Source organism: Nelumbo nucifera, chromosome 1 (genome assembly GCF_055504915.1).
Source record: "Nelumbo nucifera cultivar China Antique chromosome 1, China Antique-T2T, whole genome shotgun sequence".
Lineage (NCBI taxonomy): Eukaryota > Viridiplantae > Streptophyta > Magnoliopsida > Proteales > Nelumbonaceae > Nelumbo > Nelumbo nucifera.
Window position 1 is genome coordinate 195,330,376 of NC_142649.1, and position 20,075 is coordinate 195,350,450.

General features: G+C 38.7%; 1 protein-coding gene and 1 pseudogene across 6 annotated transcripts in view; one reads left to right on the top strand and one right to left on the bottom strand.

Annotated features, from left to right (window-relative positions):
* The first annotated feature begins 10,844 nt into the window (after positions 1 to 10,844).
* LOC104602242 (receptor-like serine/threonine-protein kinase At2g45590 pseudogene) lies at positions 10,845 to 14,651 on the top strand (annotated as a pseudogene). The gene has a single exon (XR_016080860.1). The product of XR_016080860.1 is annotated as a receptor-like serine/threonine-protein kinase At2g45590 pseudogene (transcript).
* Positions 14,652 to 19,149: 4,498 nt separating this feature from the next.
* LOC104602243 (YTH family protein) overlaps positions 19,150 to 20,075 on the bottom strand; it is an 80,869-nt gene continuing 79,943 nt past the window's right edge. For 2 of the 5 annotated variants that reach the window (XM_088895738.1, XM_010265857.3), the window contains 2 exons: positions 19,600 to 19,655; positions 19,150 to 19,524 (listed from right to left, as the gene is read on the bottom strand). In XM_088895738.1, the coding sequence (XP_088751864.1) occupies positions 19,458 to 19,524; positions 19,600 to 19,655 (123 nt within the window). In that variant the 3' untranslated portion in view covers positions 19,150 to 19,457. Of the gene's footprint in view, positions 19,525 to 19,599; positions 19,656 to 20,075 lie in introns of those variants that run through there. The other 3 variants (XR_016080862.1, XR_016080861.1, XR_002022946.2) reach the window with 2 other exon arrangements.

The window sequence follows — 20,075 nt, forward strand, 5'->3', positions numbered from 1 at the left end:
GTCAAAATAAAAAAAAGCAGTGCATTAGCTGATGAATTAAATTTGACATTTATAGTAAAAACATCAAATTTGACATTTAAAAAAACAGCAATGGTATCCCATGTTATATTTGATAACTCAAAGCATTTATAATAGAAAAAAAAATTATATTCTCATAAAATTTGTAATGATCAACCTAAAGCATTACAAGTAGAAATGACAATGATACCAAACACAACCTTAATCATTTTTAATTTTTTATAATTTATTACTTCATATTTATAATGATATAGATTCAACTATGATGTCAAAAAGACATAATACCTGAATAACTTACAACTATCAATCAATATCATAAAAGTAATAACCAATCAGGTGAGTTTTCATCAAATTCAAAAGGGGTTGTGATTGGACGATGCCTTTCCGGCATTATAAATTTCCCTAATTTTATATCCCACATTTTCAAACTTCATGTTTATTTTTTTTTAATCAATTCCAATATCCCATGGATTCTTTTCCTTACAAAAAACCACGGGGCCCATCCACTATACCCAGAAAAGTAAATGAAAATTTTCACATCGATCCCTTTATATTATTGATTTACTTGATTGACGTGGGCCTACTTTAAGCAGAGGCAATAACTTTATTTTACCGACAACAAATCGAAATCCCTTTGCCACTAGTATTGGGTTTGGGGGATGGATTACTAAAGAAATCCATAGTTAAAAGATAATATACATCAAACAAGTTTTTTAATTGGATATATTTGATTCACTTTGGGCTTTAGGGCGTCTTACTATATCCCTGCCTTAACGTGACAGATAGGCTAAACTATGGAGGGATGGTGGGGTGCTTTTAAACATTGATTGGACAAGAGATCCTCTACATTGTTCAATCCCATCGTTCAAACTTCAAAGTCAGTTAGTCACCCAGTACCCGCACCATCTTTTTACTAACCTTTTCTCAAATGATCACTTGCTCAATGTTTCAATACTTTCAAACTGATCACTTGAAGTTAATTTCTTCCATGGATAGAAAGTTGAGAGGACATGCGGACTCTTTCTTGCCACGTGTAAGTTTTCTTATTCTTTAAGAGATAAGAGATCTTTGACTAAAATCCAATCCATATTGTTGGATTAGTGTCAAAAAACTCACTTGTTGACCCTAAGTAGGAAATACTTTTTAGAGAGGTGGATTTGACCCGAGTTAGCGCGGAATATTTGGCAATTCAAGTTTGGTTCGTCAAAAAATCATGAGGCTTTAGTTTAATTTCAAGATCAGTTCAAGCTACATATTTGAGTTCAAGTTCGGCTTGACTTAAAAGCTTTAAGTTTAAACTCGATTATAAGCCAAGCTTCTTATAAAATTAAAAATTATAAATATAAAAAATAATATTTTATTTTACTTATAAAAATTAGTTAGTATGATACATACAAAAACTAAAAATATTATATATATAATGTTTTTATTTCTTATTTATATATATTTATGTATATATTATTTTTTATATGTAAAATATTTTTATTAGACTCGTGAGCCTTACAAGCCGAGTTAGATTAGGCTCAAGCTCAGTTCGATTAGAAAACAAGCCTATGTATTAGGCTTGAGCTCAGTTCGAAGCTCGGTTTAAACCAAGCCGAATCAAGTTTTTTATGAGCTGAACTTGAATAGCTTGTGAAAAAATTAATTCGTTTCCACCACTAGATTTTTCCATAAAAGAGGCAGAAAGATAATTCAAATATTACAACTGAAAATCTAGCTACAACTTTTATTACTGAAAAAACAACATTATTTTAGCTATTGTGGCTATTGGTTTTATTTTCAAAAAACTGAATCATGCATATTAAGTATTTGACAAACACCCCCTAACATTTCTGTCCGTTTGCTTGGTCAGTGTTTGGCATCGATGTCATTTTTTGAGAAAACGATGCCACATTAGAAAAAGCGGTGCTTCATAAAACGGTCTCTTGTTTGGTACCGTTTTTTAGAAAAAAAATGTTGCTCCAAACCATGCCTTGGAAATCAGGAAAGTATTATCTGAAGAAACGCCAAATTCAATATTTTCTTAGAAAACAACCCGTTGCTGCCAATAGTGCAATGATGTAGCACCATCTTGAATGTTTGATAATATAGACCAATGCTGAAAATGGTTCTACAGCACAAGTATCAAACAAAACCAGTGTTGTTTTCCCAGAAAATAACCTATGTGGCAACACCATTTCCAAACAAAAAATAAGCACAACTAAGACATACACATCACCGATGCCAAACACCTACTTGATTGCTGAAGTGTGCCCATTTTATTTGGATGGGCATAAGATAATCCTGATTCAATCAGTGTGTTTTGATTTGATTGTAGTCTCCACAAAACTTATTTGGAAAATAAGTGCTTATTCAGGTAAACACTCATGAGCATTTGGTGAAGAAGCAATTATTTTAAGTAGGGATAGTACAAGTATTTTCAAAATGACATGGTGGGCCAAGACAGTCCAAGAAAGGAAATAAATACTTATTCATTTAAAAATAAGCCCAAATTTTGTGCTTTTGGAATAAGCATTTATTTCCTTATTATTTCCCAAATGCAAATCAATGCTTATTAATGTGGTCCTAACCAAATTAAATAAGTAATTATTCAAAGGGAAAATTTCTTAAACTATCACTAAGGTTTAGGAAATTGACTAACTATGCCCCTACTATTTTAGTATTGTCTTAAAGTACCCCTACTGTTTCTGACAATTGACTAGCTTTACCCTTACCATTATCATCTGTTAATATTCCATCAAATTCCGTACACATGTGACACTATGTGGTGTATAATTTTTTCTAAAATCTAATTTTACCCTTCACTCTCTCTCTCTCTCTCTCTCTCTCCTTCCTCTTCTGCAACTCGTCTTAGATCAGATCTGCTAAGTATCTCTCAAATCTACAAGGAACCCAGATTTGAGATTTGAGAGATTTAGATCCACCCTCGTTGGGTCTTGGGTACTTTAAGACAATACTGAGATCTATGGTCTCTTTGGAGATGGAGAAGGAGATCTTGCTCCAATTCAAAGGGAACTTCTTCGCTAGATATACTGCTCTCAAGGGTTCTTCTACGCCGACCCTTCTTCACTTTCTTCGGGGCCTTAAACCCTAATCCTACTTCTCATTCCTTCTTCTCCCCACCAAACCCTAACATTGATCTTGGTTCTACCTAGAACCGCTTAATCTTCGCCTCTTCTCCTCGAAACCCCAATTTTATCCAAAATCCTCTCCCTCCCTTCATGACTTCAGCAACTTCTAAGCCAACCTAAAACCTTAACTCAAATCGTGACACTACTTCTAAGTCTAAAAGGTTGTTGTCTAAAAAGAGAAGTTTTGGAAGAAGTTGCAGGAGTCCACCGATGTTGTTATTCCAGTGGTGGTCTCCACCACACTAGTGCACAACACCTCTGAAGCCATGGCTCGAGCCACCATCAGAGCTTTCTGAGCAGCTGAAAAGGCTTCGCTTGCTGCCCCCCTTCACGACCAATGGGAAGTGGCATTCAAGATCACTTACAGAGTTGTCCACCTGCAAGTAAACCTATTCATGGGCCAAGCCGGGCCAGGCTTTGCCTCTTTATCAACAGAAAATGTGTAGGCCTAAGCTCGAGCTTGGCCCTTATATAAAGCCCGAAGCCTGACCTGTACACAAAATGCCTTATTTTCAATGTACTTTTATAAACTAATATTATATTAATTTAGTAATAATTTAATGAATTAATAAAATAATTTGTATTTTCTAATAGTAAATTAATATTTATTAATAATTTAAGAAATAAATATATATTATATATTTATTATATATAATAAAAATGCTTTTTTATTATATATAATAGTATTGGGTCGGGCTCAGGCCCAGGCCAGGCTTATTTGAGAAAGCTCGTGCCTAGCCCAAAAAAATGACCGGGCCTAGTATTTAAAGCCCAAGCCTGAGCCCGCAGGCCTGAAATTTTGTCCAAACCCGAAAAATAACGAGCTAGACCATCGGGCTACCCGACCCATGAACAGGTCTACCTGCAAGCAGGAGAATGCGGAAGTAGAACGAGTCAACCATGGAGAGTCCAAGGCCTGAAACATGCATTATTTCTCAAATTACGACGCCCTGTCCACTATGAGGTGAGTGAGATTTGATTGAACTTCGCAGACTACGGACATGGTGTTGTTGTTCAACTAAATCTCACTCATGTATTTGTGTATTAGAAGTTGGAGCCATCTTGTGTATCATTGATTCTGTCTTTCAAAACCTTCTCTTTGTCTTCCAACACCTCTGCATTCTGTTGTTGAATTGATTTGGAGGTGTAGTGCATTGGTGTGGTGGAGAACACCATATGAATAGTGAAATTGGTGTACATCAACTCTGGAATAGGTCCCGATAGGAGGGTTGCCAATGAACTCAGGCTGGTGCCAGTTCCACTAGGGGGTGGCATTAACTGGATACCAGGTTTGGTTGAGGTTGAGCAACTAGTTGTAAAATGAAGGCAACAAACCCAGAAACTGAGATTAAGTGCATGGGATGCCTTGGGATTGCCTTGTGATTAGTTGAGGAATTACCATTTAATTGCTTCATCTTTTCTAAGATAGTAAGAAGCAATGAAGAATTCTTTAAGAAAGAAAAGATCAACTGTCTAGGTGCTCGTTTCGCTTGGGATTGAGAACAAAAGGCCCCGTTTGGCGCGTCTTTTCGCACGGGCTGTCGGCTTTTTAGAAGTCCGGTAGCCCATATTTTGGTCTTTTCCTGTTTGGTTGGGAAAAGATCTAGCCACCGAAAGATGTAGCCCTAAAAAGACGTGAAAAGCCCATTTCAGGGTATTTTTAGGAAGCTCCAAATGGAGCTTTTCGCCTTTTTTTCAACTCATATTCGCATGGAAAGACGCATGGACAAACGCACCTTAACCAAACGGTTTTCAAACTGTTAAGGTCTTGATGCAAAAGTTCACATCGCCTTTTGACTGTCAAAGCTTTCAGAACATCTTTCAAAAAAGACTTGCCAAACGGCCCTAAATCTAAGCAGTAGTTGTTACTGTGATGCAGTGAAGACCAAGAATAGGGGGCCAGATGATTTAAGAACCTAAATGTTGAACTAAAATAAGTGTGGGGAGGATAAAACAGATCTGAGGAAATTGTGAGAAATAACTGGGAATCAAAGTTTGTGCTTCCAAGGTTCAAGATAAAGATGGAGGGGATGCCACTAATCCAAAAATTGGAAGGTCGGGAACTGAAGAGCTCATCTTGAATGATTTCACATCGGCTGGACCTTTGGGTAATATGGGATTGGCTTCAGAGGAAGAGATGGTCCCTTAGCTGAATTATTCCCTGGAGGATTCTCTACAACATGATTATTGATCAGAGTTCTTTTTGGAGTTAACTGGAAGCAAAGTAAGGGCGTTCGTCTTTCCCACAAGAACAACAACAACCAATACCCTTGATTGTCAGTTTTCTTGTAGACAATGATGACCAAAACTTCACTGACATATACAGACAATGTCTAATACGACATTGTTTCACTTTCAATAAGGTATCAAAATTTTCATTTTGAAAATTTAAAGAAAAATGATGGGCAAAATAACCTTTTTAATCATTCCATTAAAAAACACTGAAGGTAAGGAAGATTTAGTCAATTGTGAGAAGCAGTAAGAGTACTTTAAGACATTACTAAAACAATATGGATATAATTAGTCAATTTCCTAAAACTTAGGGGTAGTTTAAGAAATTTACCCTTATTCAAATATCTACTTATTTTTAAGCACTCTTAAACATAGCCTTACCTAGGGGTGCAAGTCGGGCGAGTTGGGCCAAGTTTATGGTCAACCCAGGCCCGGCCCTAAAATTTGGGCATAAGGCCTAAGCCCCAGGTCAAGCCCGATTTTCCCAACCCTCCATGTAATTTGATGCACTTGGGTTGGGCTTGGGCCCGAACCGGGCTCGGGTTGGTCAATGAACCCACTCTAAAATTATACATATATAAATATATTTATACAAATATATATATATATGTACGTACGTAAATATGTATGTAAAATATCTATACAAATGTTATATATACAAATATGTATGCATATATATGTAAATATATGTGCAACATTTACATATATGCACATATATATGTATAAATGTATATATATATGTGCCTGAACCAGGCTCAGGCCGGGTTCAAACTACCTAAGGGCTAGGCCTAAGCCCGGCCCGAAAGATAAAAAAAACCTGACTTCTTGGGCCCAAGCCCAACCCAAAGACTGAAAATCTAAGCCCAATCTGTGTAAAATTCCGGTTTGGGCCAGTTCGGCCTCGGGCTGGGCCCGCCCAAGTTGCACCCCTAGCCTTACTGGAGGAAAGGCTTTGGACGTGGAGTGGACCACTGTGGTGACCATTGACCGTCTTCCTCCATTCACTATTGAACTTCCCTTGGTAAGTCACGTCTGCATCGCTGTTCGATTGTCACACTCGAGTTGGCTTTTCTTGATAATAACCAATTTTGTTTTCTTTTCCGTATTTCTTTGTCTTCCATGGATATGCTTGGGAGGGTTTTTAGTTTTTAGGCTGCGGCTTTTGGTTTTCTAAAGTGGGGTCCTATTTGGATAAGTATTGTTTGGTAAGAAACACAGATTTTTTCATAAAACTTCTTTTAGTACTTTCCCATAACAGCTGAACCCAAAGCTTCAACGGCCTTTCCAAACGGACCATGAGTTAGGAGGTGGAGGAGAGGTGGAGCGTATAGGGCCAGATATATATATTGGCCTGAGATGAGAGAAGGCGACGTGGATGCAGACGTAGTTGCTAGGAAAACGGAAATTCTGTCGTCGACTCAATGCTGGAGCTGGACCCCTCATATGCGTTTTCAGCGAATCTCTAACGAGTGATTGTCTTGTATTTGATGACAGCAAGAGGTGAAGCCTGCCGCTGCCACCCACCTCCTGCTTGTTTTTATGCAATGGTCGACGCTTCCTTCGTCAAGGTAATTAAATCTATTTTCAGAATTGAAATTCTCTGCAATTAAATGGGATTTGGGGTTCAAATTTATTTATTTATTTTTGTTTTATATTTTTTAGGAAGTTATCTAACACCTCCCTCACATTATTGACAATATTTAAAGACTTTCCCTGACTTTTTTTTTTTTTCTTTTTGATAGGGGTTTAAAGATTTAAGGGGGCATTTTTTTTCTGGGTTTTGAGAGGAGAGAAAGTTGGTCAATGGGATTTTGATTCCCATTGACTAAGAATCCCATGTTTGTTTTTTTTGTTTTTTTTTTTCAGATTTATGTGAGGATCAGAGAAAGTTTATTTTCCTGGGTATGATACCCATCTCCTAGATGGATAAATAACTTTTCCACCTGGGGGAAAATTGCCAACATTTGAATGGGAAACAAATGTCCATTTTAATAATGGATTTTTATGGCTAAAATGGTCATTACCTTATTTACATGGGAAATAAAAAAACATGGGTAAATGCACTTATCCAGATAAGTCTTTCCTAGGAAACACTTACCGAGTAAGTACATTTACCTAGGTGAGTAACTTACCAAAAAACGAACGGGGCCTAAGATCGTACCTCTTCCCATGAAATCCCATCAAATATCCCCTAAAAAAAATAGAGATTTTTGGATTGCAATTCCCGTTCTTCTAAATCGCATCATGCCCATGAATTTAGCACCAATCCATGGATAGGATTCAGTCCACCCCTAATCTACTAGTAGCTCCACCTAGGGGTGGACTGAACAGTAAAAACCCCAAAAAAATATGAGGGTGTCTCTTTGAAGTGACTAATTGTCGAGTATGAGACATATCAATGTCAAAGTGTTGGTGCATTATATGCACAGTCATGATCAACATTTAGATATTAGGGTTAATTTTTGAGGTTCAGCTTAGTGTCAGAATTCTTAGCCCTCTGTAAGATCATGCGGGTATTTGATATTTTGAATTATTATAAATATATAGTAAAATTTAGAATTCTATAGTTCATTTTTTCCTTAATTTTTTCGAAAACGTACGGATAAGTTCAATGCAGATTTCTGAAATTGCATACCCTTATGCAATTTCAAACCCTATGTAATAGGATTGGGTTGGTTCAATTCTGTTGGGTCAACTTGGATAGTTGTCAGGCCTATTTATGTATAAGTGGATGTTGGAAGGTCTAAAATTTTGTTCTCTTATTTTACATGTGGATGTGGCCAAATGGATTATTTACCAGAAGGATGAGTTCTTTCCTCTTTTATGAAGGTCTATTTGAGTTCTTCAGGCTGTGTTTAGGTGCAATGCAAATAAATTTTCACTGATGCAAAACTATGACAGTGCAAATGATTTGAGTGTAAATTCTGACCTTTTTTTTTTAATTTTAGCTTATTTTATTTAATTGTAGTATAAATGAAGTAAATTAAGACATGAACAGAATAAAATAAAAGTAAACAAGAATTTGCACTTTTTACATTTACACTCCCATGCATTTGTATTAGTACAAATAAGTTTACCCCGCAACCAAACACAGCCAGGACAAAATGAAAAAAAAACATAAAGATTTTTTCCTTTCCAGGTTTATTTTTGATCTTTCAGCTTAGTTTGGAAGAAGTACAAATACAAATATGTAAAGTGTAAAAGGTTATATTTTGTATGTATTTGTACTTGTACTCCTTCCAAACTGAACTTTCAAATCAAATTCAAATTTATCAAATATTAATAAAACCCAAATTCAAATTGAAAAATATAATTCGAATCAGACTTAAATTCAAATTTAAATATAGGAATATTTTAATTAAACTGAGTTGAAACATGCTAAAATTCAGCCCGATTCAGTTTCCAATCCACCCCTACTTCTTTTATAAATTATTGCTGTACATCTTGTTTGTTACATAAATGCCAGCCAACGTGAAAGTTGGAAGGACGCTTGCATAGATTTGGTGAGTCTGTTAACTTAAGAAGCCATTTTTATCGGAAATTTTCTAGTGATAAATAAAAAATTGTATTTAGTGTGAGGGATATAAAATGTCAATAAAATGATTTTGTCCGAGCTTTAGCTTGGATCTCCAACCCACACTTACCTATGGTACATTATTTACATATTATTCATGGGAGAAATTCTAAATGTACAGCTGTGATGTACTGTGGATAGGAGATCCGGATTCTGGCCTACCTCCATCAATTGCTACTTGGAACTCAAGGATATTTACCCACGTGGCAAAGTGGACAGTTCAGCTGCTTCTTTCGCTGCACTATCTGTTATAGACAGGAGATGACAGCTCTCATGGGTTCAGAGAATCCCATGTAAACCAAGTGACGTGTTGTCCATGTTTCTTTACACATTAACCACCGTCACTCTTGTCCAGAAGTTACATGGATTGGTGTATAGAGTTCACACCCCATAGCACATCCCTCCCGTATATTGGGAACATCTCCCCATGATAATACCAGATCGGGAGATGTTCCCAGTACACGATGGAGATGTGCTGTAGAACGTTGTGGGGCAAAGATGTGATCTCAGGTGTGTAGGTGGGGTTGCCATTGCCCTCTACTCCAGTTCCAACGGTCCAACCAAATAAACCGGGTTTGCAAATTGCAACCTTGGGCTTCCGCGGGTACTGTGTTCTTAATTTCTTTACAAGGTAGTGATTTCAGTCCGGTCTGGTCTAATAAGTTGGATTTTGGGTTTGGTTTATATGACAGTTTGGTTCATACTCCAATCTACTGTTTGTATTTTTTTTTTAAATTATAATTAATAGTAAACAAAGTCAATTAAACGGGCCAAGAGCCTAACCTACGACTTTCTACTTACGAAACAACAGACGCTCAGGCGCTAATGTTGATACTAAATGCAATCTATATTTCTTTCTCTTTAGTTAATGGTTATTCGATACTGCAAACAATAACTATTTTTCTTTTCAAAAAATTTCATGCAATACATTTCATAAATATGGGTCTAACCCATCCGAACTGTTCGTTCGAATTTAAATTCGAATTCGCTTTGGTTAATGGTGAACCAAATCCATCCATCTTATAATTGGAGTATGAATCCACCCTACCCAATCCTATCTGATGAGAGAGAAAGAGAGAATAAAATGTGGGAGAGAGAAAAATAAATGGATTAGGTGGCTTGTACAGTAGTCTGGACTCTGGACGTGAAGTCAAGACAAATATTGACATTATATAGTCAAGAAATTATTATATGCTAAAAAAAGTATTATATTTATTAGAAAAGTTAGTTTGAATATTGCGATTTTAATAGAGAATTACAAGTTCAAGTTTAAAACATGTTATTTTTAGTATGTTTTATTTATAATATATAATAATTTGATCTTTCCCAATTTATTCTATTAATTTTATTCACTATGTGATTGCAATCAGAATTTGATACTAATCCAATATAAATCCCAGGGATAATATTTGATTCAAATCCGAATACAGAGACGAATTAATTTTGTTCACTATCTTTTTGTTTATTCGTAACGCAGGAAAATATGATTTTTTTGCCACGTGGCTTTCAAAAATTAGTTAAAGAGCTAGCAGTAGAGAGAAAGCATTGGCGTAATAAGTAGAGAAATTTTGGAATCAGGCACACACCTGAAGAATCAATCATATATGAGCCACATTTCTAGGCAATCATCAAAAGCAACCTTCCCCCATCTGAAATGGAAACTCCCTGGTTCCTTCATCCTACTCCCTCCACACGATATAATGCCGACGGAGGAACCCAAAAAAGTAGCCGTTACAATACGCTTCGAACAATTGCACCATAGACAGAAACCACGCTGCAAATGGAAAGGAAGACATAAATGCACAAAAAGAGTCCAGGGATATGCATATCTTCAAGACTTCAACTCATGTGTGTGTGTCGGGTGAAGCGCAGTCCAAGTCCGTACTTCTGCATGTCAATTTTATTAATTAAATATTGGTTGGGACCGGGTCGACCCGACCCGGGGTAGCGGTACTCATGTGGGGGTATTTTGGTCAATGCATCAATGGAAAAGGATAACACAGTAGTAACACATGGAGGACAACGTAAATGAAATCGCCTGGTGGTATCTTGTCGTTTTTCGGAAGTGCAGACCCACGTCGCTAGTTTCCTGCTGCTTCGCTAGGCACCCTCCACCTAACATATTCGGATCCAACGGTTTTGAAAATTTATCGAGGTCGAGGACGAGAACAATGCAAGAACACAGTGCTAGGTACGAAACATGGAAAACAGTCATTAATAATCCTCCTCCATTCCAAACATAACGGAAAGTTCCGCATGGCGTGGCGGCGTGGGGCATTGGATGATTTGATGATTCCATATAAACCATATAAACAACAATCAGCAATCAACCCGGGACGGGAGGAATCGAAATTCGAAAGTTTTCCAACAGGTTGGCCCCACTTAGACTAGAAGGGAAAATCAAACAAAACCGTCCAAAGTCACGTGACAGGGCTGGATGACACATCGAGATCGAGTCATCTTATCGTTGCGTGTTAACAACTTTCTGATGGGAACCTTCGCTTTTCGGTTTCCCGGTAATCTCCATGATTAAAATAATATTATTCTTGTGTTTCAGAAGACTAATCTCGGAAATCCGAGTCACGAGCTATCGACCAGTGACCACTGACCTCCGTCCGTCCCGGCGTAAAGGTACTGAACTACTGATTTTTTCTTCGGTCTTTTTTGTATAGACATGGATAGATAGAATAGGGATGGATGAATATGGATGGAGAGTGTGGGCAATGGAAGTCAAAACGAGATTCGTCGAAATTACTGAATTAGCCACAACGTCTTCAGTAAAACGATCCGACATTCGTGGCATTTACGTCATTGTAACGGGTTTAGAGAAATGGTCAAACACAAACTCACACACTCGAAGCCAGTAGAAGAAGCTGAGAGCAAGCTCAGATGATGGGTGTTTGTTTGTATTGTGGGGAAGTAGAGAGCTTTTTTGCAGATAATCGGAGTGAAAACTGAAAAGACTCGAAACCAACAAAGATTAGCAGAGAACAGAGAGTCTGAAAGAGAAGTCATTCCAGATCCAGTCAGAACTTCTTTCTTCTTCTTCTTCTTCACGACGTTCCAAGTTAGTTACGGTCGTGGTTTTATGTTGATTGATTTTCTGGTTTCGGTTCCACCATGCCATCACGCCCGACACCACCGCCGCCGTTGATCTTTCCGGTGGAAGCATACCCACCTCAGACTATTCCCATCACTGAACCACCTAACCACCGCCCCCGCAACCGCCCGACCAATTCTCATCTCATTACTCTCATCGCCGGTGGGGTCATTGCTTTTTCCCTATTCGTCTTCTTCGCTGTGCTCTACCGGAAGCTCTCCCGGAAGAGGACGGCCCCGTCCGATTTGAAGCCCCCACACCGCTTCTCCTACTCCGTCCTCCGCCATGCCACGGCATCATTCTCTCCAGATAACCGCCTGGGCCAAGGCGGTTTTGGCTCCGTATACCGGGGCTCCCTCCCCTCCGGTCTAGAAATCGCCGTCAAGCTCATGGATTCCGGCTCCCTACAGGGTGAACGTGAGTTCCAGAACGAGCTCGCCCTCGCTGGGAAGATCGTCTGCGATCGAGTGGTGGCGCTTCTTGGCTTCTCCTGCGACCGCAAGCGTCGGCGGATGCTACTCGTGTATGAGTTGATGCACAACCGGAGCTTGCAGGATGCGTTGCTCGACCGCAAATGCCCGGAGCTGATGGACTGGAGCAAACGGTTCTCTATTGCGTTCGACATTGCTAAAGGACTCGAGTTCCTTCACACTGTATGCGATCCGCCTGTAATTCACGGCGATATCAAGCCCAGTAACATTCTCTTGGATTGCTATTTCTCAGCGAAGATTGCAGATTTTGGGCTCGCTCGGTTGAAGACTGACGATGCTTGCGAAGCCTCGCTGGATGTAGCCGACTGTCCTGCAGCCAAGATGACTAATGATTTCAAGGGGAAGAAGAAAGAGGGATCGGAGATTAGCGGTGGAGGTGCCGGTGGAGGGGAGGACAATGGATCTGTACTTGGAGAGACGGAGAGCGTGGCGACGGGTTACGAAGAGGCGCATATTGGTGTGGATCAGTCGCCGGAGAGTTACTTGAGGGTTCCGGATATTGAGGCATCACCGGAAGCAGTTATCGCGGAGCCGTCGCCATCAGAAATGTTGGACAAGACGAGTGTGTCGGAGGGGTATTTCGATAAACTCAGCGTGGACAGTGGGAAAGACTACGTTGGTGGTGGAAATCGGAAGGGTGCAAGGAAAAATAGCATTACTGGAAACCGGAAGGACTGGTGGTGGCGTCAGGATAATGGGGGAGTAGGTTCCGAGTCTGGGGAGGTGAAGGACTATGTGATGGAGTGGATTGGGACTGAGATAAAGAAGGAGAGGCCCAAGAGTGACTGGATTGCGGCCTCGGCTTCTGTTGAAAATGGTAGGCCTAGTGGGAAATCGGAGCGGAAGAAACTGCAGAGGCGTTTAGAGTGGTGGACGTCGTTGGATGAGGAGAAGATTCAGAAGAAGTGCAGACCGCCAAGGGAGTGGTGGCGGGAGGAGTTCTGCGAGGAGCTTACTCGGAAGAAGAAGAAAAGAGGAGTCAAGAACTGCGCTGTTGGTGGAGGAGAGCATTGGTGGCAAAGGGACGATGATATTGGAGCGCAGAGAAAGAAGAAAAGCAGAAGAAGCAGTCGGAGCAGCGTTGATTGGTGGTTGGACGGGCTAAGTGGGGAGCTACGGAATGGTCGTCGCAACAGTCAGGATTGGGCAAGTGGAGAGATAGCCAAGAGTGGTGGTGTCAGCAGCACTCCTAGCATGAGGGGCACTGTCTGCTACGCTGCTCCTGAGTATGGTGGTGCTGGGAAGCTCTCGGAGAAGTGTGATGTCTATAGTTATGGAGTTGTGCTGTTGGTTCTGATATCTGGCCGGCGGCCCCTCCAGGTGACAGCTTCTCCCATGTCGGAGTTCGAGCGTGCAAACCTCATTTCGTGGGCTCGCCACCTTGCTCACACCGGCAAGCTGCTAGATCTTGTAGACCCATCTATTCAGTGTATGGATCGAGAGCAAGCACTCCTCTGTATCAATGTTGCAGTCCTCTGCCTACAAAGATCACCTTCCCGTCGACCCACGATGAAAGAAGTTGTGGGCATGCTTTCCGGTGAGTCTGAGCCTCCCCACTTTCCCTTCGAATTCTCCCCCTCGCCACCTTCCAATTTCCCATTCAAGTCTCGGAAGAAGCCTCGGTGAGTTTGAGTTAATTAATTAATTAATTAATGATCCAAGGCGGAAGGCTTTTCCACAGGATGTACTGTTTGTTGTTGGTAATCTCCATTCTATCATCTTTCATGGATGATACATATTCCATGGAGATATGTAGTCTCTGTCCTACAAATCCCAATTCAGTATAAAGCTTTCGATGAAATCATGATTAAGGCCTCAAAGGGATGAGAAAGAAAAATCCGATCAAAAGGCAGCAAGAGGCAAGAGTCCCCCAGTTCGCCTTCTTTTCTCCTACGATTTAATTTGTAGTGGGCCAGGGGACTTTTTCCTCTTTCCTGCACAACTTTTAAAACAGGGTGAGAATTGTCGCCCAAAATTTTCATTATCTTACAAGGAAATAAAAAAAAAAAACCTGAGTTGGTTTCCTTTTGCTTTGTGGACATACAAAATCTCTTGTAAACTGTTGATCATACTTGCTCAGAAAAGTGAGGAACATTTGTAAAGCTGGTTAATGCTGTCCTTCCTTTTTGAATATTCATTTACACTCTTGTAAAGGCTCCAAATTTCTAGAAAAGTAAGCTGCAATTATTTGTGTTAGACAAGTATCTGAATTCTGAAACATCCTTAATATGCTTACTTGCATCAGTCCACCAATTGGAAGACAAAAAGCACATGAAGGTGAAAATTCAACCCCTTTTATACACCCTTCTATATATTTATTACTTCCTGTGCTTAACCATCACCAGACTCTTAGGGGCTGTTTGATATGGCTTAAGTGGATGAACTTGATGATTTGTTCTTTGTCTTTTGGGAAAATTTCTTATCAGTACTCTGTATTTTGGTTCGAGTGTCAATTTGGTTTCTAAATTTTAAAATGTAATAGTTCAGTATTCGAATTTTCAAAATGTGATAATCCAGTATCTGAATTTTCAAAATGTGACAATTCAGTACTTGTTATTAACTAGTCCATTAATCAACCATTAAATGACATTTGAAAAGTAAAAAATTCCCTAAGAATGTCATGTAATTCTCTTTATCAACCATCCAAACATTGACAATAAAATAAACAGTCCCAAATTCTAGATTCTTTTAAACAGTCATCAACTTTTTTGAATAAAAGGCTAGGATTTGAGACTGTTCAATTTTTTGTCAACGTTTGGATGGGTTGATAAAGAGAATTAGATGGCATTTGAAGGGCAATTTCGACTTTTCAAATGCCATTTAATGGCTGATACTGGTTAACGATAAATACTGGATTATCACATTTTGAAAGTTCGAGTATTGGATTATCACATTTTAAAGTTTGGGGATCAAATTGTCACTCAAGCCAAATTACTGAGTATAAATTTTCCCTTGCCTTTTAGTGCAAAATCACATGTGTGATTTTGTGCAGGGACTTGTTTTGTGTTGTTACCAACTCTACAATGGTTGTATGATCTTTTACAACCATTGTAAAAGAATGTGATTCTAACATGTGTAATTACTACAGGTATTGAAAAAAGATGTTCAATTCTAGTCATGGAAAGCCTTATATAATAACTATAATTTGAGAAAATCTAATAACAAATTGCAGTGGTTTTCTCCTGTGTCAACAGTCAAAAGAAAAGCCTTGGATTTGCTGTTGTTCAAATTAGATGGACATGTGAACTATGTGATTTACGAAATTCGAAGGTTCATCAGTTAAAAGAAAAAAGAATAAAAATATTTGTAATCTGGTAACCCAAGGTTTTGAAGACGAATCAATTACAAATATTTATTTAATAAATGAAAGCTATACTAAATACATAGAATGTAATTTGGATTCCAATGAAATTCTCTTGATAAAAAATTTCATCATCAAACCCTTTGCTCGCGCTTGGTTTCCTTCATGCCATGTGTGCCTATACACCCCGTGGGTTCTTGCTTGGTTTCCTTCACACCACGCGTGCCTATGCACCACGTGGATTCCTGATTGGTCGATGTGTCTTAACAGTCCTTGGCTAAATTGCTGCATCTCTTTTATATTTTTTTGCCATTTTCTTTCACAAGGACGAAAATTTCCTATTTAGAAAATGGGTAAAATACAAAAACCTCTCCTAGAGTTTCTGACAATCATATTTTTTAAATACCCATTTTACCCTTTTATAAATTAGTTTATATACATTTTCACTAAAATAACCCATTGCACATAAGCTTTTTCTTCCTTCTGAAGTAAAATGTGAATTGTGTATAGATGATTAATGGAAGACTCGGCCCTTTCTCTGGTGGTGCTCAAAAGATCTAATACCCCTTTATCAGGGATGGGTGAAGATGAGGATGACGAAAACTCTAAGAAAGCCACAAGGATTGAAATAAAGAATTGTATCTGATCTGATTGGATTTCTTCCACCTGGGAATGCCAGAGCAATTAGAGTGGTTCTTGGGCCAATCATCAAAAAAATGGCAAAGGGGATGTTGTGGATGTTGTGGGCCAATCATCAACACCGTAGCTCGTCTTCCTCTTTGCCTCTGTATTTCTCCGGCCAAGTAATAACAAAAAATCATGGAACTTCCCAGAAAGTAAACCGGCGCAGGAGGGGCAGAAAGCGAAAAAAAAACAACAAAATTATAATTTGTTACAAAATAAAAACTTAAATCGCCAGAAATTGCCATCACCTCCTCGCACGGTAGCGTACTCCCCCAGCGCTCTAACGTCGGCACCGCTCCTCAGGAATTGCAGAAAGAAGAGCCTGAAGCTGGTGCCCGAAACAGTCCGATGTAACCGCCACCAGGTGGCCAAAGCGTTTGTTGCTGGGATCTCCAATGCTAAGCAGAACCTATGGAAGATGAAGAACCACGTGATCTCCCATGTGGGCTCTAAACGCCCCAAATAAAAGATGATGAGTTGGTGTATCAGCCCCGACACCACGAACGTCGCCAGTATGGCTGGTAGTGCGGCGAGGCTTCACGTACGGTCGTATACAGTGGAGCGCAGGAAATTGGATGCCATGATGTTCCGTCTTCCGTCTTCGTCCCCAGAAGTCCTGTAGCGAGGTGGAGAGGTAGGGATCGTCGAACTGTGCTTCCAGCTCCAGACCAAGCAGGGCACGAGCCAGTATGCAACAACGGCGAGAATGATTTTCAGGAGGAAGTAAATGTGGAGGCAATAAAGTGTCAGGATGACTTTGGGATGCTGCAGATACGAAGGTGGGGAGATTTTGTTCGGTGGTCTAAGGAGGAAAGGAGATGAACAGTTTTTTTTACCCTTTTTTTGATATATTTTAAAAAAAAATTACTTTATTTTAGAAATTATTTTAAAAAGGTTATTTTTCTCAAAAGTTGCGCTTATCGGATATAATCCCTTAAAAATTCTAGGAGAAGTTTTTGTATTTTAACCTTAGAAAACTAATAAGATCATACAAAAGCTCCCCTGATGCACAGACGTCTCATCAAATTGTCTGAACATTTAATATTTAATGAGACTTAAAAATATTTATAAGGAAACTCAGTCAGTGCAAAGTCAGTTCGAACAGCCATTATACCTTGCTTTGGAAATATTTGCCTCAGCCCTCAGGCCTTATCGTTAATTCGACCTATATATAATTGGGTTTGGGTCGAATCCAAAATTTGCCAACCTGATTTATTAAAAATCCCAACCCAGCCCAACCTACAATATTGGATTGAGGCTTGGGGCGATCGGGTTTGGGTTGGTCCGTGTCAGCCCTTAAAAAAAACAGTATTAAGGTTAAAGGAATTGGCTAATATCTGGGAGTTGGAGAAAACTTTGGTTGTTCACGTCGGACAGCTTCTGTTGTCCTGACGCTCTCTCAAAGTGACACGCTGGTCTATAATCCATGCTTTCAGTACTGTATGGAGTTCACACCGACACTGGAGGTGTTTTATTATATATGGGAACTAGTAGGAATGCAGGGGTTTTGTTAAGTTAGAATGAAATAATAGAAAAATCAAATCAAACACCTAATAAAATTAATATAATATAACAAAAAAATCATCAATAGCATGATTTATGGAGTTAAATTTGTTGTTGTTCACTAACATCAATAAAAATTAAAGTTAATTGAGCTTTAAAGATTAAAATGATATTAAACCATCCTGATTGTTTCTACTACAATCATTCTTAGAGCTAATTTTTTTATCTAATCTATAACTAATGTTTCTGTGGGCTTTAATTCATATTTTGTTCACAAAGCATCTGAGATACTCCAATTGTTATAATAAAAAGGAGATTCGAAGTTAAGAAGGATTAAATGCTGTGGTGAAAATGACATTGAAACATAAGCTTTTATTGGTATCAATCAAAGAATTATGACAACAAAATCTGAAATATATCATATTTTTAAGGAAATTACTGGTAATTTTTTGCTAACCTCTAATTAATGGTAATTTGTATGATAATTACTGGTTTTGTATTGTTGGGTACACGTTTTTTGGTAACTTAGGGTAATTTTCGTAATTGTTGGAATTTTTGGTAACTCATGTTAATTTATCTTAAGATAATTTATACTAATTTCTAGTAAATATTGGTAAATTTGTCTAAGGCTGTTTTTGGTTTGAAGGATGCCCCAATGCTTCTCGTTCCAGGTAGCTAAGCTTGAGCAGACTGAGTCAAGGTTCAAAAAATTGATACAGGGTGATACGCTGGTAGGGAATATCGGCCTGTATCAGTACCGTTTTTTTTTTTTTTTTAATTTCCGAATCTGGTTCAGAGGGGCTGGTCTAAGGCCAGTCTACCCCCTGAACCACTCTCTGATACGATACACATCAAGCCTATCAGCCAATACGGGCCAATACATGACGATGTTTTGAACTTTGGACTGAATTAATGAGCTTGTTGGCAGGAATTTGCATACTACATGTGATGATGGTTTCTTCAACGAGACGAATAAATTAGGCCTTCAACTTCTGTTTGCCAATGCATATGCAAAGTTTATTCACTAAAAATACGAGAAACAAAAAAGAACTTGCTTCATTTTTGCTATCCAAGGTAATGAATGGTGGTTCGGTGGTTTCACACATCAGCTCTAAGAAAAATAAATTTGTTACAATGACATTACATTAACCAATACAAAAAAGAATGTTATTGTTGTTCTGTTTTTTCTTTTTCTTTGGGGGATGGGGGTGGGGGATTTCCGCAGTATTAAGAGCTTGATTTCTGTACAGGTTACTCCCCATCCCTGGGCAAAATCAATCAATCCTGAGTTATTACAGGACGGACTATTACTTTACAAAACAGGTAATTCTTGCAGAAAATTAAAAACCTCAATCCATTTTGTCCGGGATATTAGGCATTGCATTACACCATAGAGACAATTCAGTAAGAGACCTAGCAGTCATTTATGCGATGGATGACAAAACCTCTTTTGAGATTTATACCAATCAGAGAGATATCGGGAGTATCTGCACAATAATAACTGTTAGATTCAACAACCACAGTGAATGAGCAACATTTCAACAGTGTCAACTGTCACTAACCGATCATCAGGATGCTCTATACTTGGTGGACCCTGTATGCTCCACGATGGGCCAGCCTGTCAGAGTGATTATAGATTATTTAGAACCTGGAAGCCATAACTGTCATAAACATGGTAATCAAGAGGACTAACAGACCTTGCCAAGGAGATTGAGGTTTAATCTCACCATTATGGGAACTACACAAAGTACAGATCTCTGAGACTGAAGACTCTGAACAAGTCAAAGTTGTTGAGGTAGTCTGACTGATGTCTGCCCTTCTATTAGGCAGGAACCATTTTATAAATTCATCAATTTCTGCATCCTTTGTATGTCCATGTGGAAACATACTTTCCGATCAAGGTTCAAAATATCAATATGTATTGGTTTTCAGGATCACCGAAATGCCAAATACTTCGATTTAGTTTCTTTTAATAGGTTTAAACATTAATATTCATCTTAATATATCTATGGTTGAATTGTCAAAGTGAAAAAAATAA